The sequence below is a fragment of the Somniosus microcephalus genome, chromosome 16 (genome assembly GCF_052327205.1).
Source record: "Somniosus microcephalus isolate GS21.2 chromosome 16, FLI_Smic_1.0, whole genome shotgun sequence".
Classification (NCBI taxonomy): domain Eukaryota; kingdom Metazoa; phylum Chordata; class Chondrichthyes; order Squaliformes; family Somniosidae; genus Somniosus; species Somniosus microcephalus.
The window spans coordinates 27,906,173-27,928,850 of NC_141002.1; the positions used below are offsets into that span (position 1 = coordinate 27,906,173).

At 43.9% G+C, this 22,678-nt stretch overlaps 1 protein-coding gene across 1 annotated transcript in view; it reads left to right on the forward strand.

Moving 5' to 3' along the window:
* Window positions 1–249: 249 nt before the first annotated feature.
* LOC147106037 (synaptophysin-like protein 1) overlaps window positions 250–22,678 on the forward strand; it is a 30,114-nt gene continuing 7,685 nt past the window's right edge. Inside the window, exons 1-4 of the mRNA XM_086008725.1 lie at window positions 250–383; window positions 459–529; window positions 14,792–14,913; window positions 15,517–15,712. Coding sequence (XP_085864851.1) covers window positions 461–529; window positions 14,792–14,913; window positions 15,517–15,712 — 387 coding nt within the window. The 5' untranslated portion in view covers window positions 250–383; window positions 459–460. The remainder of the gene's footprint in view (window positions 384–458; window positions 530–14,791; window positions 14,914–15,516; window positions 15,713–22,678) is intronic.

Below are 22,678 nucleotides of genomic sequence, written 5' to 3' on the forward strand. Positions count from 1 at the left end.
TACCTGCCAGTTATCAGCCCAAGCCTGAACGTCATCCAGGTCTTGTTGCATGCGGGCATTGACATATTTGCTTTCAAATGTTTAAATGGGTTTGTCGCCAATCTCTTTTTAGATCAAAAATTTCACTTTCAACAGTTCCCTGATGCAGACAGTTGCTGTGCAACCTGCCAGTTACCTTTTGTACTGTGCTTTTTCTCTCTCTCGCTGTAAATAGTGTGTGTGTGTGGAGCTGTTGACAGGAAGCTGAGCTTGTAGCTGACTCTGGACGTGGAGGAGCAGCAGGAGGAGGAGGAGTCTGACATTTCGCTGCTTCGTCTTAGCTGCTGCTTAGGAGGAACTTTGCGTCCAGTTTCACACAGGAAGTGGAGGCAGCGGGCGGACAGGTAGGAGCAGGGCGGCAACACTTTCACCTATTTACAGAGACTTTACCCCCCCAAAAAACTCTTTTCCCCTCCCAGAAATGGCCGGACTGCAGTTGGACTTTGGGCCCCTGAAAGAGCCGATCGGCTTCATCAAACTCTTGGAGTGGGTGAGTTGGAGCTTTATGTCTTTAATTAATTAATTATAAAGAGGGCCGGGGCCTGTCGGTTCAGGAAAAAGGAGGCTGGGGAGGCTTCAAACTCGAGGCCTGGGCCTGGTGGTTTGGGTCGGGAGGGGAGCGGCGGTGCCTGACGCTGCTCTGGGGCTAGGGTCAGGGGCGGGGTGCGCCGTGCTCGGCTCTGCCTTGTGATCGGCCCCGGGGCTTGGTGCCAACTCCTCGGGGATCAGCCGCAGACTCTTCATTTCTTGCAGACTGAGCAAAGGAGGGGCATTCGGAGCAGATTGTCCGCCTGCTCTTTGAGCCAAAGATATGGGGGGAATGCTCATTTATTAATGAAATTAACATTTGATTGTTAGTGAAATTAATGTTCATTTAGTGAAATTAATGTTCATTTAGTGAAATTAACGTTTGATAGTGAAATTAATGTTCATTTAGTGATTAATGTTCGATTGCTCGTGAAATTAATGATTATTTAGTGAAATTAACATTTGATTTAGTGAAATTAATGTTTATTTAGTGATAAATTAATGTTTATTTAGTGATAAATTAATGTTTATTTAGTGATTAATGTTTGATTACTCGTGAAATTAATGATTATTTAGTGAAATTAACATTTGATTTAGTGAAATTAATGTCTATTTACTAACATTAATGCTTACTTGGTGATTAATGTTTAATTACTTGTGAAATTAATGTTTGTTTAGTGAAATTAATGGTTACTTATGATTAAGTATGTGGGATGGGGCAGTACATGTCAGGACAGGTGTTTTTTACACTAGCTACCTCTGCTGAAGGTGCTCACTCTTGTACACTTCCACAGTGGTAGCAGCCATCACCCATGAGGATATTATACTTGTGTGAGCTGAGCCAAGGACTATTTTACCTCCGAGTTGAGGGGGAGGTTGCATCACTTCCAAGTAGACCCTTGATTTAGGCCTCGCAAGCTGTGGTTCGCTTTCCACATTTACTCCGATTAAACTGGCTCTTATCCTGATGGCAGAATCGTTAAACCCAATAAAAGTAAAAGTGGGCCTCTGATGCTACTGATAAGAGAGACGGTTTTAGTACATGTAAATGTGAGCTGACATTGTCCAGCTGCAGATGAGAGTTATGGTAGCTGCAGCGCAAACTGGGATATTTGCCACAAATCACCAATTTCGGATGCGTAGTGTACAGTGCTGTGGGTGTTGGGACACAATCCGCTGCAGAGTAGTGCCTTCGAGGCTATCTAAGTTGTGATTTCGAGGCTGTCTTGGTGGATATGATTGGAAACTTGTGCAAGATGCTTGTACTGTTTGTGTCGCGTTTTGGGTGAAGCTGAAGAGGATAGCTTTGCGGCAGTTTACACAACTGCTTGTTTTGAAATCTCCTGCTCGTGGGTTTTGGTGACTTCTTACTTTTAAGGTTTGCTTTCTAAAACCACACCGCACAAAACCTGCAACTGCTCAAGTTAAAGGAGTTGAATGTGCCACCATTTAGAAATAAACTTTTCTATATTTGTGGTGTCATTGTCATTTTTTTTCCAGTTTGTGGTCTTGGTGCCTGGGCAAGCAAATCCATTAGGGAGTCTTAATGCTCCTTTGACAAATATTGGGACCACTCTCATGGGCAGTCTGAAAGGACTGCCATCTATATTGGGTTATAAATACTATGTTAATTGATTTGCTGCAAAAATAAACCACTTAACACTACTTTGTGCACTCTTCATCCCACGGTAAGGTCCATATCACTGTTGAGTACTTGAATTTAAAACCCCAAGTTTAGTGGCAAGAATTTAGAATTGCATCACACATCTGCACATTTTGTACTTATTAAAATTTTCTGCTGCTTGACATTCAAAAAACCAGGTTCTGAACCTTGGAAAAGTTGGGATTTTCTTTTCCTATGTTTCAGAAAAGAGAAAAAAATCTACTGTTCCTAAATCAGATTAATTTCCTCTTGTGTAAATCATTTGGCAGTTTAAATTTTAAGTGCATGAGCAAAACCAAAATTCAAAATCTGAGGCATTTGGTAATGGTTTCATTATCTTTAAAAATGTTACTTCAGCACCAAAGCAAATGCTCAAATCTGGTGAAGTTTGGACCTCTTTACAACACAGAAGGAGGCCATTTGGCCCATCGTGTCTGTGCCGGCTCTCTGAGAGAGCTGCCAATTAGTCCCACTCCCCTGCTCATTCTCCATAGCCCTTCAGATTTTTTCTTTTGAAGTATTTATCCAATTCCCTTTTGAAAGTTACCATTGAATCTGCTTCCACCACCCTTTCGGGCAGTGCATTCCAGCTCCCCACTGGCTTTGTTGCCAATCATCTTAAATCTGTGTCCTCTGGTTACCGACCCTCCTGCCAGAGGAAACAGTTTCTCCCTATCTACTCTGTCAAAACCTTTCATAATTTTGAACATTGTACATTTATTTTGAAGTTCATATTCCTCCTTGTTTCTCTTCACTGCAGGGTGTGTTCAGACAGATGTAATTTCCCTACATACACAGCTCTCCCTCACCCCTCTCTGTTGAAATTCGAGATGCATGATTCTTACTGTTGGGTGGAGGAGATTGGAAGCTTTGTCCCTGATTCCTAAAGGCTGAGGGAGGGGCGGAAAATATTGGGGAGTGAAGAATTTGCCTTTGACTGCCTAAATGACTGCATCGTAGTGCTGCCCAAATCCAATTGTTCCTGTTTAACTACCTCTCACTTTTGAGGACGTTGTTCCACAGGTATTGCTGTTTGTTTGTTTGTTTGTTTGTTTGAACTGTTTTTTGAACTGAAATGACTTGTCAGTAGCTGACTCGAGGACTAAGTTAACCATAGGACCCCGGTCTTACTGTTAGCAACCAGAGAACCAGTACCAGGTTGTGTACCTCTAAGGTCTTTAAAAAAAAAAAAAAAAAAAAAAATTAAACAGTATTTCCACATTACTGTCATGAACTTAATACCTTTGTGATCCTTTTTTGAGTTAGGAAGGCTAGGCTAGTCTATTCAGTCAGGCCTGTATGCATCTCTAGGGCAGGCGTTCCAATAGCAACGTGCATTTATATAGCACCTTTTATCATGTTGTTTGTGGGAGCTTACTGTGCTACGTTTTCTACATTACAAGTGATTACACTTCAAAAGTAATTAGTTGGCTGTAAAATGCTTTGGGAGTTGTCCTGAGGTTGTGGAAAGGCGCTGTATAAATGCAAGTTCTTTTAATGTAGTAAAACTTCCCTAATGATACGATTTTTGGTTGACCCTCCTGGTGGTACATGTAGTTCTTGGCGGAGTGTCACTGGCTGCACCTCCTTCACTTGGGCCCTTGAGAGGTTTCTGCTGCTCCGGGTGTCTGAGTCGCCACTCACTACCTTTCTGTGTATGGGATTTTGACAGCTGGGATTCGGTGCAGTTTCTTCTCTCTTTTCTATATCTCTAGCCACTGCGCAGGTGAAAAAAGCTCAATGTAAACTACTGGGCCAATTTAGTTTTGCTCAATCTGCTGGCCACAGTGGCTGGACTGAAATTAGGTACTGGCCATGTGAGGAGTCACGGATGCAGCCCCGAGTCCCGTCATTCAGCAACACAGTGCTGAAGCAGTGTGAAGAGTGGCTCTGTATTCAAGACAGGAATTGAAACTGATCTTGTGGCTGCGAGGCTTAGCTTCTCGGTCTTAGGGTTCAGTTAATTTTAGTATATACAGTTTATTTTAATATAGGTACTATTCAGTTGGTTGGGCAACAAGTCAAGGTGAACACTCACTAACCTTTGCTGTATGTGCATTCAAAATAAAAGCCAGTGGCCAGCACCTCAAATCACTGACCATTACTTCATCCTTTTCTGATAAAATGCCATATTTTCTTTTCTTTAACCTTCAATATTGTTGCATTTGGAACCTATTTTGAAATCCTGCACCCAGCTATACTTGCCCTCCTTCCCAGCCTCATTTCAGCATAGTTGAAGTCCTTCTCATGTAGTCCTGTAGGTCGCAAGCCAGTATATGGTTTTACAGGCAACATTGTGAGTGTCTACTTTGCTCTTTTAAAGGGCTGGTACATTTGTTACGTCACTTTAAGTGGAGGGGAAATATTTTTTTAAAATTTAAATTGGGGCGGGGGGGGAGAAATAATGGTTGTGTAATGCTCTGATAGAGAAACTTCTTATACTACATGTTCCTGTATGGTGCCTGAGGCCTCCGAACAGATGGCACACTGTTTGTGTAATCTGTAACCGCTCACCTCCACACTTCCTGCGTCAATTGGGTGAGTGAACTGCCGATTCATTTATGGCTTTGAAAAGGCAGCTTGCTCTTTGGTTGCTGTACCAGGCGGAGAGCTCAATCCGACGCTGATATAGTGCAGCTGATAGTTGTAGTGCAGCTGATAGTTAATGTTAATGAACACACGATGGCTAATGAGCTGTTTTCCACCAGCAAATGGAACTTCCAGCCACCATTAAGTGATGATTGTTTCGATATTTTTAGTGCAGCGGCCTGGGCGAAATTAATCCTTTGAATTTCATCATGGCTTCTTGTTTGAAGCAGTGGCGGCAAATGGGAAGGGTGCCTGTATCGTGGCAGGGAGCTTGCTGGTGGCTGCTCGTGTTCTTCGACGAACACGACAGACTGCAATGATTGGCGATCTGTTCCAGGAGTGAAAGAGCACGTGAAACTAATTCAATGCCACTGGTGTGATATTGATCGTTTTCTGCTTTGCTAACTGGCGGTTAATCTGAAAGTGATTCCAGGAATCGTTATGCAGCCAGTAATTTGATGGCACTATCATTGTTATGATTACAGCCTCCTCCATTCAAATTATGAAGATGTAACTTTTTATTGCCACTCTGTAATTTACATTGCTTAATTCAAATTATTGGCTATTTCAATTTTTGTGCAAAAGCATGACTGAATTATCAGAAGGTGACCGTATTGACCTCTGTCATATCAATTTTATTTACATTTGTATAGTTCACTGAGCTGCGGAAAGCTTTGCTCCTACCTTAGTGACACAAACCCATTAGCTGCGTTGGACAACAAAACTTAAGAAAAAAATCATCATGTCTATATAATTATTCTAACCGTCTGCTAATATTGCACACTAAAACAGTCTTTCTCCTCTTGCCTCACTGAAGTTTTAAATATTTCCACTGTAGTGTCCGTGTGTAGATAAAGACACTGAAGACAGGAGTTGGTTCACAGGTATTTACTAAGCAAGTCTGGGGGGGGGGGTTTCTAAAGGATATACACAATACACAGGCTTATATAGCCCAAGTGGCAATTACCGGCATTACGCACACCTGGGGCTCTTAAAGGCACATACACCACAATTCCTCCCCTTCTAGCTAACTAGTACATCATATTTTAAGTAATTATTAATTACATGTTATATGCAAAATAATATACATTGCTGTATTAATTAATTATAAGTTAGTCTCTCAGGAGGCTTCCTGACTCGGTCCGGATAACGCCTCGGGGGTGTAGTAGTTTCTGGTGGTGTAGTAGGTTCTTCTGGCAAGGCTGATTCGGCTTGAAGGCCAGTGTCGGGTTCATCGGGCTCCAGTATCACCGGATCGGAGGTAGATATGGGTATCTCTACTTCATCGTTAGATGTATAGAGTGGTGGTGTAGGTTGTCCCTTTTCGGATGACTTGATGATTTGGTCAGCATGGCGCCTTATTATGCTGTCTCCGATGTCCACGGTATACATCAGTGGTCCTAATCGTGTGCAGATAGTTCCAGGCTGCCATTTCTCGGTACGGTAGTCCCGGGCCAAAACCGGTTGGCCTATCTGGAAAGCCCTAGTTGGCCTTTCATTCATGCCCTGAAACTGCCGGTTCTCCACGTCCCTTCGGATGTTGGGCTTGACCAAATCCAGCCGGCATCTTAGGTTTCTATTGTAGAACATCATGGCGGGAGTTTGGTTAGTAATCATATGCGTTGCATTCCTATATGCAATAAGAAGTTATCCACCTTGTGCTGAAGTTTTATGTCTTCATTACCCATGGCCTTGATGGCCTTCTTGAAGGTCTGGACAAACCTTTCAGCCAATCCATTGGTGGCGGGATGGTATGGGGCGGACGTGTAGTGCTTTACCCCATTGTTCTTTAAGAACTTTCTGAATTCTTCGGACACAAATTGCGGTCCATTATCAGAACATATCTGTTCCGGCAGCCCATTCCTGGCAAATATGGTCCTTAATACTGTGATGGTTTTTTCCGTGGTGGTGGAGGACATCTTTATTACCTCCGGCCACTTGGAGTGTGCATCAACTGCGATTAAGAACATTGAGTCCATAAATGGACCAGCAAAGTCGATGTGCACCCTTTGCCAGGGAGATGAGGGCCACTCCCATGGATGTAGAGGGGCCTGTGGCGGAGCATTTTGAACCTTCTGGCATCCTAGGCAGCTCTTGGTCATGTCTTCGATGTCTCCATCGATACCTGGCCACCATACAAACGCCCTAGCTAGGTTCTTCATTTTCACTCCACCCAGATGCCCCTCGTGAAGCTCCTTTAGCACTTTATCCTGGAGTTTGGGTGGAATCACCACTCTGGATCCACACATCAAGGTTCCTCGGCACACTGACAGCTGTTCTCTTCTTTGCGAGAATGCTGGCAACAGTGGTTCGCCATGTGCTGGCCATCCCTTCACCGTTAAATCGTAGACCCGTGAGAGAGTAGGGTCATTTCTTGTCTCCTTTTCAATGGCAGAATTTGTCACCGGTAGACATTCCACTATGGTAGAGTGGAATATCTCTACTGGGTCTACTGTAGGTGCCTCTTCTATCGTTGGCAACGGTAGGCGCGATAAACCGTCAGCATTCCCATGCTGTTTTGACCCTTTGTATTCAATGTTGTATTGGTGTGCCCCTAGAAAAAGGGACCACCTCTGTAGTCTTTGTGCCGTCATAATGGGGACACCTTTTTTAGGGTTGAATATGGAGATGAGGGGTTGATGGTCAGTCAGCAAGGTAAATTTTTGTCTGTGTAGGTAATGGTTGAATTTCTTCACTCCCCATACCAGGCTGAGTGCTTCCCTGTCTATCTGGGCATAGTTACGCTCAGCTGAGTTCAATGAGCGTGACGCAAAAGCTATCGGCCGTTCCGAGCCATCAGGGAATCTATGGGACAATACCGCTCCTATGCCGTAAGGGGATGCATCGCACGCCAGTCTGATTGGTAGTGATGGGTTGTAATGAGCCAAAATTTTCTCGGATGTGATTAAGTCTTTACATTTATGGAAGGCACGTTTACAGTCTTCGTTCCATTTCCAAATCACTCCTGCCTGTAGAAGATCATTAAGAGGGTGTAGAATAGTTGATAAGTTCGGTAAAAATTTATGATAGTAATTTATTAATCCCAGGAATGACCTTAATTGTGAAACATTTTCAGGTGCTGGGGCTTTTATAACTGCTTCAATTTTTTCAGGTGACTTATGCAACCCTTCCTTATTAATTATGTGGCCACAATATGATATCTGATTTTGGAAAAATTCGCACTTGGGGCGATTTGCTCGTAGGCCCCGTTCTTTCAGCCTAGTGAGCACCTGCTCCAAATTGGCAAGGTGCTCGTTGTCGTTTTCTCCTGTTATAAGGATGTCGTCTAGGTAGCATTGAGTCCCCGGAATCCCTTGCAGGACTTGCTCCATAGCTCTTTGCCAGATAGCTGGAGCTGATGCTATTCCAAAAACCAGTCGATTGTACTGGTACAGGCCTTTGTGTGTGTTTATTGTGAGATACTTTTTAGAGGTCTCCTCAACCTCCATCTGTAGATATGCCTGTGCCAAGTCAATTTTTGTGAAACGTTTCCCTCCGGATAGTGAGGCGAAAATATCTTCTATCCTCGGAAGAGGATACTGTACCGTGTGAAGGACCGGGTTTACAGTCACCTTAAAGTCCCCACAGATGCGAATTTTTTTCTGTTCCTCAGAGTTATTTTTCAATTTTTTTTTTATGACTGGAACGATGGGTGTTGCCCATTCGCTCCAATCTATTTTGGATAATACGCCTGCCTTTTTCAAATTCTTCAGCTCTGCCTCGACTGCCGGACGTATTGCGTATGGCACCGGTCTTGCCTTAAAAAATTTTGGAATTGCTGTATCTTCCACTTTTATTGAGGCGGTGATGCCTTTCAAGGTTCCTAGTTTCTCTTGAAACACTTCTTTGGCGTTGGCCAAGATGTCTTTTAATCGTTCAGGTATGATGTCATCATTGTTTTTTTCCTTACTGGTCACCGTCAGTGCCTGAATGGAGTGCCAGTCTAAACGTATCTTCCTTATCCATTCACGTCCCAACAACGGTGGACCACCATCTTGTAGAATGTATAAATACAACTTTTGTATTTCTTTGCCGTTGTATACCACAGGCACCCTTATTTTTCCTTTGGGGTAGACTTTCTGCCCCGTATATGTTTTTAAGATAATGGATGTGTCTTTTAGAGGTATATGCGAAAATAGCCTCTCGTAATCTCGTCGATTTATTATGGTTAGAGCTGATCCTGTATCTAGCTCCATTTTAACTGGGGACCCTGCTATTGTGCGGGTAACCCAAATGGTTTGGTAATCCTCTTTGGCAAGTACATTATGTAATTTGAGACAGCTTAGTCTCTTGTTTCCGGAGTCGCTATCGCTATTCTGGTCTTCGGAGCTATTGTCCGTCATCATTTGTACCTTCCTGTACTTTTCTTTATTGATTTTTTGTTTTCTGTCAGTGGATTTATTTTGTCCAGATTGGCATACCCGTGCAATGTGTCCAATCTTACCACATTGCCTGCATGCTTTGCCCTTGAACCAGCAGTCCCTCTGGTTATGGGTGGATCTGCCGCAGCGATAACATCTTCCGAACTCCTGTGTCATTTTATGGGTGCCGAAGTCCTGTGTCTCTTGTTGTATCTCTGCAGCTCCTTTTGCTGCTGCTTCGTATGATACAGCCATACTGAAAGCTTTGTCCAATGTTAAATCTTTTTCAGAAAGCAGTCTTTTTTGTGTTCCTTCACTTAAGAGACCGCAAACAAATTTGTCTCGAAGATAATCCGATAGTCCTGCTCCGAATTGGCAGTACTTTGATAGCTTTCTTAATTCGGTTAGGTAATCAGCGTTACTTTCATTCTTGTGTTGATTTCTCTTGAAGAACTTGAATCGTTCCGCTATCAGCAGCGGTGTTGGGTTTAAATGCTCCTGCAGGGTATCAACAATTTCTTAAAGTCTTGTCCTTTTGGTTTGGCTGGAGTGATTAAATTTCGTAACAGCCCGTATGTCTTCGCGCCCATTAAGTTCAGAAGTACTGAAGCTTTTTTTTCATCTGCTATTCCATTTGCAGTGCAATAAACCTCTACTCTTTCCACGTATGTGGTCCAATCTTCTATTTCGCCATCAAAAGCCTCAATATTACCAGATTTAGGCATTTCAGAAAAGATATGGCGCTTCCCTGCCGCTGCTACCGATAACAACGCTGTTTTACTGTGGTTTCCGTTTATTCACTATTGGAGACTCGTTCCCGACGGAGGTCTAAACGCTGACCTGCTTGCCGCGCCGGCCGTCTCTCGAGTGCACCCTCCCAGTCCGTTATTGCTTGCCTCCGATTTCGCTGCCTGTCTCAGCTGTAAAGCCCGCCGCTGGAGCTCCAGCCTGACTCCCAGAAAGGATTAGCGCAGTACCTGTCGCCAGCTGGTGAAACCACAGTATCTCTTACTTCCTTGAGTCTTCTGGACGCTGGAGGAATCGATGTCCTTGAGGTGCTGCTGAATTGCAGGTAAGTCCGTTTCAACTTCGTCGCCACTGTAGTGTCCGTGTGTAGATAAAGACACTGAAGACAGGAGTTGGTTCATAGGTATTTACTAAGCAAGTGTTTGGGGGGGGGGGGGGGGGGGGGGGGGTTTCTAAAGGATATACACAATACACAGGCTTATATAGCCCAAGTGGCAATTACTGGCATTACGCACACCTGGGGCTCTTAAAGGCACATACACCATAATTGCTCTTAAAGGCACATACACCACATCCACCATATGATAAAACTCCCTCAGTGTAATTGAGGGCAAAATTAATTGTTGTTAACTTGAATGAGTTCCTTGCAGTCGACGGGATGGTTGGGGAGGGGTAAAAGTGTGTGCACAAAGGACCTGAGTAATGGTCATAAACTCCTCACGTCGCACTCTTGCAGTTTGATATTGCCCAGACTCTTCGAGTATGTTGCACCTTGCTAGTGTGCTCTAGATATAGTTTCACCCCACCACTTACACCGCCCACGCTTCTCACAGGCAGCCGCCTATATCGGGCAATTGACGCTGACCATTTGCCATCACCATGAGAGTCATAAAAGGCGCCGCTTACAACGTTTCGAGCGAGGCAACTATTTTGGGCCGTTTAATAAGTACTTACCCATTTAAAAGGCTCTGCTGATTTCTGGCAAATTCAGGTCGTCAAGCAGCTTCATTCAGCTGTTTGTAACTCGTTAAAGTGTGATTACCGTAGCGATTCTGGACACAACTGCGAACAATTAGGGGAGGCAATCGCGAAGTCCGATTTCCTGTTTTGAAAAAATATTTTGGTTACTTTGCTTTTTGGGTTTACCGTGTATAGTGGGCAAATCACGTTAACACCAGTATAAGTGGCGGAGACTGCATCGCTTCATTTTCTACCCTTCCAGAAGGAAGTAAAAACGTGTTGTGTTTTCGAGATGGTTAGCAGTGCTGGTCGGAGTGTTAGCATGGTGTTGGACCGATGCCGAGTTGTGAAAGTTGTTTTCACGAGTAAAATGACAGCAGGTTTTCACAGACTGCTACAGTCAGAGCTATCAGTTGTGTGATTTTTCTTTTGTGGGGGGGCGGTGGCTAATGGTTCTTCCCGAATTTCACTCTTGTGGTAAAATATAACATTCTTTCCCCTGGAATATATTTTGTAATGTTCACCATTTGAAAGTGAAAATAACTTTGAGGAGGAGGAAAATTTAAGGGGGGGGGGGGGGTGGGGAGGGGAGAGAGTGTTGGAGAAGTCAAGTATTGCTCCCATCTCAGTGGAGCATCACCCCATTGATGCTGGTATTTGAATAGGGATAAGGACTGTTGGCCTGGATGCTAATAGGGAGGTGCCTGGGCTGGGACAATAGTGCTGGTTACTGCTTTCTATTGACCCAAATTGGTAGGCCTCCAAGAGATGGAATAAAACATGACCAAAGTCTCCTAAGGGGCACACTTTGAAAGTAGAATGCCACTGCAGATCAGCACGATATATATACACATGCTCCAAAAGTGGTTTAGATATTTGCAATTGTATTCCATAAACAATTGCAACAATCCTTGCTTACAGTTGGCAAATGCTTGGGGGAACTCCTTGGCGCAAACCGTATCGTCCTGGTGACGTCCCAACAGTGTGCGACTGTGAAGCGATTCCTAACCAGCTCTTTCTCTTGCAGTAATTAAGGTGCGAGCTAGATTTGCAAAATGGCATCTTGATGTGAAAGCGTTTAGAAATTGGGAGGAAAAAGTTGCAGTCATTGGGCTATGCAATGCAGTGACCTGCTTTTCCCTTGGATGTGCTAACTTGGCACAGATCAGGGTTTGAATTTGGAGTCTTCCTGGATCATATACGAAATGGACAGGACCAGCTGGTCCATCAAGCCTTCCCCACACTCTCAATGGCCAGAGCATCATGAATAAACACATCCCCAGCCATATAATCTCCTGGGAGAAGCACAAAACAGAAAAAACCCTGGGGCAATAAGGGAAATACTCAGGAAAATTCCTTCTCTGACCCCCTCAGGCGATCAAAACTGGTCCAGGAGATCACCATGGATCAAGTGTTTTATACGATGCGACCCCTGCCCCAGTCAAGTACCAGTCCAGCTCCCTCTTAAGGGCTTAGAGAGAATAAGCAGCCACCACACCCAGCCGGCAATGTGTACCAGGCTCACTGGCAGTCGTGGCCAGCACTTGGCTCTGTTTTTGCTCTAGTGAGGTTAAAAGAGGATCTTTTGGCTTTTCAACATGGTGGACAGTATGGTGGACCTCTTAACTGGGCGGCTCCAACAATCACCTATGCCACACTTGCAGTGGAAAGTGCTGTTTTGTCATCGTCCCCACCCCGGGAGCAGAGTTTTCAAGGGAACAGGACCAGAGTTTACTAATGAGATGGATCAGGGCTGACATTTTATGAAAAGTGAGAAGCAGCAGTTAGCAGAGTGGGTAGTGACAGTTCATTCTATCTTTCCAGTTTAGTCAAAGAATGATATTAAATGTATTCATCCTACAATTTATTTCCACGCCTTTTCGGATTACTTAGTTTTTCAGCTGCAGCAACATCATTTAAGCAATAATGAACAGCTTCTTAAATTGTAACAAGTGATTTGTAAAGGGCAAAGTAGCGAGTGAAACTTGGCGACTTTGTGAAGACGGTCTTTGCTTCAGAAGTATGAATTGTTGCCGATAGTTTGTCGGGTTTCGGGATTCAAGCGCTGTCAATGGATTCTTTTAGGCGAGTTGGAAAGTGACTTCTGTAGAAGAATTTCTCTTAATTTAATAAAAAGTTATGTTCAAGGTTTGAGCTGCTATCTGTCCCAGTATGAAGGAGAGTTACTGGAATAGAAGAGAGGGATAAGGACAGATGGGGTGAAATCCTGCTGGGCACACCACGAGTGCTTTGGTACTGAGCTGAAGTCTCTGTTATGGAGTTTGAGGCCCAGTGACGTGTTTTAAAAATGTAAGTGCTAAGCTGAATTTTGGAGGACTGGGCTCTTTGTGAGAAATATTCTGATTTTCAGTATTCAGTACCACTTGTGTGCACAAATGTGTATATTTTCTTTGTGCCTGTGCAATGGAAGGACCGCTCCGTTCCGACTGATGCTCAGATTTCAGAGTTGGTGCGATGGTGCACGCAGAGTAGCACTGGTCTCGAGAGGCAAAACATGTCGAAAAGCTGCAGTAGTTCAAGCCTCTGACTCTAACTTGTGTAAAAATTGTAGTTTGTGACAATGTCACTGAGCTCACTAGTATTTCATTATTTCAGGAGAGATTGAATTTTGTTTACTGCTGAGTTGGTTGAAATGTTTGCAAATTACCCATTATATCATTTGAAGATGGTGATGATTGGACTCTTGACATGGCTATTCAGCAAAAAAATGCACTGAACTGAGAATATATCCCCAGTAGCACGCTTAATGGCACTTTTATCGTATTGGTGGCCTGTAGATGTTTTTTTAATTCATTCATGGGATGTGGGCGTTGCTGGCAAGGCCAGCATTTATTGCCCATCCCTAATTGCCCTTGAGAAGGTGGTGGTGAGCCGCCTTCTTGAACCGCTGCAGTCCGTGTGGTGAAGGTACTCCCACAGTGCTGTTGGGGAGGGAGTTCCAGGATTTTGACCCAGCGATGATGAAGGAACGGCAATATATTTCCAAGTCTGAATGATTTGTGACTTGGAAGTGGTGGTGTTCCCATGCGCCTGCTGCCCTTATCATAGAAACATAGAAGATAGGAGCAGGAGTAGGCCATTCGGCCCCTCGACCCTGCTCTGCCAATCAATGCGATCATGGCTGATCTTCCAAATTCAGTACCCTGTCCCTGCTTTCTCCCCATATTCCTTGATCCCCTTAGCCTTAAGAAATATATCTAACTCCTTCTTGAATATATTTAATGAATTGGCCTCAACTGTCTTCTGTGGTAGAGAATTCCACAGGTTCACCACTCTCTGGGTGAAGAAATTCCTCCTCATCTCAGTCCTAAATGGCTTACCCCTTATCCTTAGACTGTGACCCCTGGTTCTGGACTCCCCCGCCATTGGGAACATCCTTCCTGCATCTAGTCTGTCCAGTCCTGTTAGAATTTTATAAGTTTCAATGAGATTGTCCTTCTAGGTGGAAGAGGTCGTGGGTTTGGGAGCTGTTCTCGGGCCTATCAGTGACACTCCTAAATGTAAATGACCTGACCTGACCCTCCTCGAGTGAATGGCAGTGCAGATCTAGTTTTGGTTTTGTTGTGCCAGGTCCTGAGCTGTGATAGATAAAAGTGCTGAGCATCTGCTCCTCTTTGTTAGATGAGATTCTCTTTCATGTGATTTTTGAGCTTTCATAGGTGCTCGCCACCGCCCTATGTCTCAGTGCCACACCATTTGGTGCGTTTACCAGCAAACTATCGGTGATCCCACTTTTTTGTTATTTTAAAAAGAATAAAATGTGAACCGCTAACAATTAAACATTTCTTTGAAAAAAAATAAAGGTTGCTGAAAAGTTAAAACTTGTTTTCTTCATTTAATGGATTTCTGTTTCCCTTTTTTTAAACCCCCCCCCCCCCCCCAGATATTTTCAATTTTTGCATTTGCAACATGTGGCGGATTCAGTGGCAAAACTGCGTTGAATGTGAAATGCCAGCACTCTAATGATACTAAAACATATACTGCGGCCTTCCAATATCCATTCAGGTTAGTGTGTTGTGGGATTTATTACTTGATATAGTCAAGTCAAATTCTAGTAGCTTCATATTGTTGTAACTTTTCACGTGTGCAGAATATGTGATATTGCACTCTCCCAAGTTAAAATCGCTTCATAGTTCTGCTGTTTAATGAGCAGGTTCAATTCTTCATCTTTCTACGTAGTTTAGCTGGCATTCTACATCATGATGCTTTTGTTAAACGGAAGTTTTCGGAGATTTTGTGACCGAGTTTGAGTCTACTGCATTTTGCAATCTTGAATATTTTTTGTATTTAAAAAAAAAAAAAAAAAAGTCTCAACCTGTCCCAGGACAAGATGCTTCCATTTATTTGCCCAGCCAGCATCTAGTGAAACAGCCTCGCATGGTAAGAGATGCAGGCGGGGAATAAATGAGGTAGTCTTGTCCCTATAGTAACTGCATGTTGTTGAGTGTTGCAGAACAGTTATGATATTAGCACCAAAACGGTGTCTTCCACATTTACTGCCCTAGAAGTTGAGTTTTTGAGAAGAAATTTTGATAAGAGGGAGGAAGTAGGTAGCAAAAACAGCTTTTTTTGTAAAAGTAATTGTTGAATTTGTGCGATGTTTTCCAGGTTGAACTCTGTTCTGATGATCCCCGCAAAGGCGTGCAATCAAAGTAAAGCTATCTACCTATTGGGAGATTTTTCATCCTCTGCTGAGTTTTTTGTTGCGATCGCAGTGTTAGCCTTTCTCTACTGTATTGCCGCCCTCGTTCTGTATGTTGGCTACCTCCATGTGTACCGTGATGGCAACCGTGGGCCGATGATTGTGAGTATCTCGAGGAATATTTCCATGAAAACTACCAAGGGGACGACTGTACATCTCATCATAATATAGTTGGGACCTGATCAAGTTGTGTAGCTGTTGACACAGATTTAAGTGCTTTTAGTCCTTATAAACCTTAAGCCAGCTGGGATAAAATCAGTAAGTGTATATGGAGGGGGAAGGGTCAAATAAAACAAAGGAGTCTGTGATGTTGACAAATCTTTACCATGCATATAGTCTGTCTTGCAGGGCATCAACAGCTTGCTTATTGTGTCCATCTGGTCTTGGTCCTAATTTCAGTCGATACTCGAATGTAGACTTTCACATATCAATAAGCGATTGCTGCATGTGAGTCAACTGAGTGTTGTTTATTTAGAGCCCTGTCTGGACACAGATGCCCACTTGTAGATGATGGTTTTTTTTGATAGACTCGGGTATTCCTTATGCCTTGTCCCAAATTATGTACATTGAACGAACCAACAATCTGACCCTTCCCTGTAAGTCAGAACCTGGGAGCATTGTATCCATAAGCTTTGTCTTGTGACCAAGCAAGGATCTAAATTTTCACGGCATTTGGAAGATTTAATTACTGATGTTGAAATATAGAGTATTGCTTCAGCGATCCATTGGCACCTATCTTCTAAAAGCCTAGAGCACAGATGTCGGTGCTTAATGAGGAGGCACTGTGATTGGGGCAGGAAGGGGTGAACCTTCTATTATAAGCAGCTTGTAGCCGTATTCTCTTTACTCACATGTCATATATTGACATGAAATTCAATACTCGGAGACTCGGGTGTCGGTCTCTTGCCATTAATAGTAAGGTGCAATTACATGCTATCAGTCATTAGCACTAAGTTGTGGCTTGCTGTATATTCTACTCCATTGAAGTAGGTGCAATTTAAAAAAAAAAAAACTCTTCAAAACTATAACCATATTCTCTTAATTATTAATGGCTCAAAAAGCGTTAGAAATAATCCATGGCACAATTCAGGGGAAAGCAGGGGAGTTCTGCTCCCCAGTGTCCTGACCAATATTTATTACTCAATCAACATCACTAAGAAAAAACAGATTAACGGTCATTATCTCCTTGTTGGTTGTACGACCTTGCTTTGTACAAGTTGGCTGCTGCGTTTCCTACATTGAAATAGTGACTTCATTTAAAAGTGCTTCATTGGCTGTAAAGTGCGTTGAGAGACCCTGAAAGTTCTTTGTCATTCTTTTGTTCGTTTTTTAATCATTCACGGGATGTGGGCGTCACTGGCAAAGCCAGCATTTATTGCCCATCTCCAATTGCCCATGAGAAGGTGGTGGTGAGCCGCCGCCTTGAACCGCTGCAGTCTGTGTGGTGAAGGTACTCCCACTGTGCTGTTAGGGAGGGAGTTCCAGAATTTTGACCCAGCGACGATGAAGAAACGGCAATATATTTTCAAGTCAGGGTGGTGGTGTTCCCATGCGCCTGCTGCCCTTGTCTTTCTAGGTGGTAGAAGTCATGGTGTGGAGATGCCGGTGTTGGACTGGGGTGGACAAATGTAAGAAATCACACAACACCAGGTTGTAGTCCAACAGCTTTATTTGAAATCACAAGCTTTCGGAGCGCTGCTCCTTTGTCAGGTCACCTGACGAAGGAGCAGCACTCCAAAAGCTTGTGATTTCAAATAAAGCTGTTGGACTACAACCTGGTGTTGTGTGATTTCTTACATAGGTGGTAGAAGTCACGGGTTTGGTAGATGCTATTGAAGAAGCCTTGGTGAGTTGTTGCAGTGCATCTTGTAGATGATGCACACTGCAGACACGGTGCACCAGTGGTGGAGGGAGTGAATGTTTAAGGTGGTGGATTGGGTGCCAATCAAGCGGGCTGCTTTGTCCTGGATGGTGTTGAGCTTCTTCAGTTTTTGGGGCTGCACTCATCCAGGCAAGTGGAGAGTATTCCATCACACTCCTTACTTGTGCCTTGTAGATGGTAGAAAGGCTTTGGGGCGTCAGGAGGTGAGTCACTCGCCACAGAACACCCAGCCTCTGACCTGCTCTTGTAGCAACAGTATTTATGTGGCTGGTCCAGTTAAGTTTCTGGTCAATGGTGAGCCCCCAGGATGTTGATGGTGGGGGATTTGACGATGGTGATGCCTTTGAATGTCATGGGGAGATGTTTAGACCTTCTCCTGTTGGAGATGGTCATTGCCTGGCACTTGTGCAGTGCGAATGTTACTTGCCACTTATCAATCCAAGCCTGAATGTTGTCCAGGTCTTGCTGCATGTGGGCACGGACTGCTTTATTATCTGAGGAGTTGTGAATGGAACTGGATACTATGCAGTCATCAGCAAACGTCCCCACTTCTGACCTTATGATGGAGGGAAGGTCATTGATGAAGCAGTTGAAGATGGTTGGACCTAGGACACTGCCCTGAGGAGCTCCTGCAACGATGTCCTAGGGCTGAGATGATTGGCCTCCAACAACCAAAACCATCTTCCTTTGTGCTATGAAGGGGAAGTCATGTTTGACAAATTTGCTCGAATTCTTTGAGGATGTAACATACAGGGTGGATAAAGGGGAACCAGTGGATGTAGTGTATTTGGACTTCCAAAAGGCATTTGACAAGGTTCCACACAAAATTACTGATCAAGATAAGAAATCACGGGATTGGGGGTAATATACTGGCATGGGTGGAAGATTGGCTATCTAACAGAAAACAGAGTTGGGATAAATGGTTCATTCTCGGGCTGGCAATCAGTAACTAGTGGTGTTCCGCAGGGGTCAGTGCTGGGACCCCAACTCTTTACAATCTATATTAACGATTTGGAGGAAGGGACCGAGTGCAACATTTCCAAGTTTGCCGACGATACAAAGATGGGAGGGAAAGCAATGAGTGAGGAGGACATAAAAAACCTGCAAAAGGACATAGACAGGCTAAGTGAGTAGGCAGAGATTTGGCAGATGCAATATAATGTTGGAAAGTGTGAGGTTATGCACATTGGCAGAAAAAATCAAAGAGCAAGTTATTATCTAAATGGAGAGAAAGTGCTACAGTACAAAGGGATCTGGGGGTCCTGGTGCATGAAACACAAAAAGTTAGTATGCCGGTGCTGCAGGTGATCAGGAAGGCCAATGGAATCTTGGCTTTTATTGCAAGGGGGATGGAGTGTAAAAACAGGGAAGTCTTGCTGCAGTTATACAGGGTATTGGTGAGGCCACACCTGGAATACTGCGTGCAGTTTTGGTTTCCATATTTAAGAAAAGATATACTTGCTCTCGAGGCGGTTCAGAGAAGGTTCACTCGGTTGATTCCGGAGATGAGGGGGTTGACTTATGAGGAAAGGTTGAGTAGGTTGGGACTCTACTCATTGGAGTTCAGAAGAATGAGAGGCGATCTTATCGAAACATATAAGATTGTGAGGGGGCTTGATCGGGTGGATGTGGGGAGGATGTTTCCACTGATGGGTGAGACTAGAACTAGGGGGCATAATCTAAGAATAAGGGGCTGCGCTTTCAAAACTGAGATGAGAAACTTCTTCACTCGGAGGGTAGTAAATCTATGGAATTTGCTCCCCCAGAGAGCTGTGGAAGCTGCAACATTAAATAAATTTAAAATGGAGATAGACAGTTTCCTAGCAGATAAGGGAATTAGGGGTTACGGGGAGAGGGCAGGGAAGTGGACGTGAGTCTAGATTCGGATCAGCCATGATCCTATTGAATAGCGGAGCAGGCCCGAGGGGCTGTATGGCCTACTCGTGCTCCTACTTCTTATGTTCTTATGACTCTAGCCAGTGGAACGTTTTCCCCCAATTCCCATTGACAAGGACAGTCACTCTCACCTCGCCTCTGGAATTAAAATCTTTTGCCCATGTTTGGACCAAGGCCGTAATGAGGTCTGGAGCTGAGTGGTTCTGGCGGAACCCAAACTGAACATTAGTGAGCAGGTTATTGGTGAGAAAGTGCTGCTTGATAGCACTGTCGATGACACCTTCCATCACTTTGCTGCTGATTGAGAAGAGATTGATGGGGTGGTAATTAGCCGGATTGGATTTGTCTTGCTTTTTGTGGACAGGACATACCTGGGCAGTTTTCCACATTGTCGGGTAGATGCCAATGTTGTAGCTGTACTGGAACAGCTTGGCTAGAGGCGCGGCTAGTTCTGGAGCACAAGTCTTCAGCACTACAGCCGGGATGTTGTTGGGGCAGATAGCCTTTGCTGTATCCAGTGTGCTCAACCGTTTCTTGTATGACATGGAGTGAATCAAATTGGCAGAAGAATGGCTTCTGTGATGGTGGGGACCTTCGGAGGAGGCCGTGATGGATTATACACTCGGCACTTCTGGCTGAAGATGGTTGCAAACGCTTCAGCCTTGTCTTTTACGTTCACGTGCTGGGCTTCGCCATGATTAAGGATGGGAATATTCATGGAGCCTCTTCCTTCCATTAGTTGTTTAATTTTCCACCACTATACACGATTGGATGTGGCAGGACTGCAGAACTTTGATCTGATCTGTTAGTTGTGGGGTCACTTAGCTCTGTCTATAGCATGCTGCTTCCATTGTTCAGCATGCATGTAGTCCTGGTTTGTATGTTCAGGTTAGCACCTCATTTTTAGGTACGCCTGGTGCTGCCTCTGACATGCTCTTCTACACTCCTTATTGAACCAGGATTGGTCCCCTGGCTTGATGGTAATGGTAGAGTGAGGGGTATACTGGGCCATGAGGTTACAGATTGTGGTGGAATACAATTCTGCTGCTGCTGAGGGCCCACAGTGCCTCATGGATGCCCAGTTTTGAGCTGCTAGATCTGTTCTGAATCGATCCCATATAACATGGTGGTTGTGCCACACAACACGATGGAGGATGTCCTCCGTGTGAAGACGGGACTTCGTCTCCTCAAGGATTGTGTGGTGGTCTCTCCTACCAATGCTGTTATGGACAGCTGCATCTGCGACAGGTAGATTGGTGAGGACGAGGTCAAGTAGATTTCCTTCATGTTGGTTCTCTCGCCAGCTGCCACAGGCCCAGTCTGGTAGCTATGTCCTTCAGGACTTGGTCACTATTGCACTATTGGTGCTACCAAGCCACTCTTGGTGATGGACATTGAAGTTCCCCACCCAGAGTACGTTCTGCGCCTTTGCTACCCTCAGTGCTTCTTCTAAGTGGTGTTCAACACGGAGGAGTACTGATTCATCAGCTGAGGGAGGGCGGTAGGTGGTAATCAGCATGTTTGACTTGATGCCATGAGACTTCATGGGATCCGGAATCATAAATCCCGACTATACCATTGTCCTGCCACCTCTGGTGGGTCTGTTCTGTCGGTGGGATAGGACATAGAGGAGACTGGAATGTTGGATGAGTATGATTGTCAGGCTGTTGCTTGACTAGTTTGTGGGACAGCTCTCCCAATTTTGGCACAAGTCCCCAGATGTTGGTCAGAGAACTTTGCAGGGTCGACTGGGCTGGGTGTGCCGTTGTGTCCAAATCCGGTGCCTAGGTCAATGCCGGGTGGTCCATCTGGTTTTAATCTTATTTTTTGTAGCGGTTTGTTACAACTGAGTGACTCGCTAGGCCATTTCAGAGGGCAGTTAAGAGTCAACCACATTGCTGTGGGTCTGGAGTTACATATAGGCCAGACCAGGTAAGGACGGCAGATTTCCTTCCCTAAAGGACATTGGTGAACCGGGTGCATTTTTATGACAATCCAGTAGTTTCATGGTCACCATTACTGATACTAGACTTATTTAATTAATTTTATGCCAGATCTATTTAATTATTTGAATTTGAATTCTCCAGCTGCTGTGGTGGGATTTGAACTCTTATCTCCGAATCATTAGACCAGGCCTCTGGATTACTCGTCCAGTAACATAACCACTATGCTACCGTACCCCTAATAAATGTTTTCAACCAACGTCCATTGTCTCAAACTGATGTGATCTACAGGAAGCACCAATCTGAACAGACACTTGGTTGAATTTTTATCTGCAGTCCAGCACGTAGCTTTTCTGCAAATTTATTCCCTTACTTGCTAAATTAAATTTAATAGCAATATCCTAATAAAAATTCCTCCTGGCTTAAGTAGCCAAAATCACAAACTATGACGGTGTGTATTTGTTTTACATTTATATATTTAGAAAATGGGAACATTGTGGTGTGAAGTGCCCTTTCAAAAAGCGATGTGACTTTAAACAGCTTGGCAAGATAAGCCCCTTCTAAACTAGCAAATGACATGATATAATTCCAATAGTTTGATTACAATGCGTTGACCTACATTACATTCTACTTAGTGTAGTATAAATGGTGCACTGTGATATTTAGTGAACAAAATTCAAAGATTAAAATTTGCTTCTAAATCCTTGGCAATCCTTATTGTTGTGCACCCCCATCCCTGCTGATTTACTTAATACCAGAAAAAGTTTTAAAATATGGGCTTGATGCACAGCAGTTAGTACGGACTTTTCTGTCTCTTAAGTTGATACCGGGGCTGATCCTAATTGCCTGTTTCTTGGTTTCCTTAAGGAACAGCCCTTGATGCAGAAAAGAACCTTCAAATATGTTTCCAATTTTGGAGAGGGTGTGTTGGAATGAATATTGGTTATAAGCCAGGGTACCTTTTTACTCCGCTTTAATAGGTTTTAGCGAATCATAGAATGTTGCAGCACAGAAGGAGGCCATTTGGTCCATCATGCCTGTACTGGTTCTTGGGTAGAGCTTCCTTGCTCTTTCCCCATAGCCCTGTACATTTTTTCCCTTAAAATATTCCCTGGATAAATACTTTATGTTAAGACTATGTTCGTGATGAGCACTTTCCATTGTTACATATATATTTTTAAGTATCTGCATGTTTAATGTCTGTAGTTTCTACAGATCTAAATTGCTATTATCATTCACGATTGAGTCAAAATGGGTAGGAAGGTTCTTCAGATTTAAAATGGCTTGTGCTTTTATTTCCTGCTGCACAAATAGAGGATGAATCTAAATTGTGGTAAGTCTCATGAC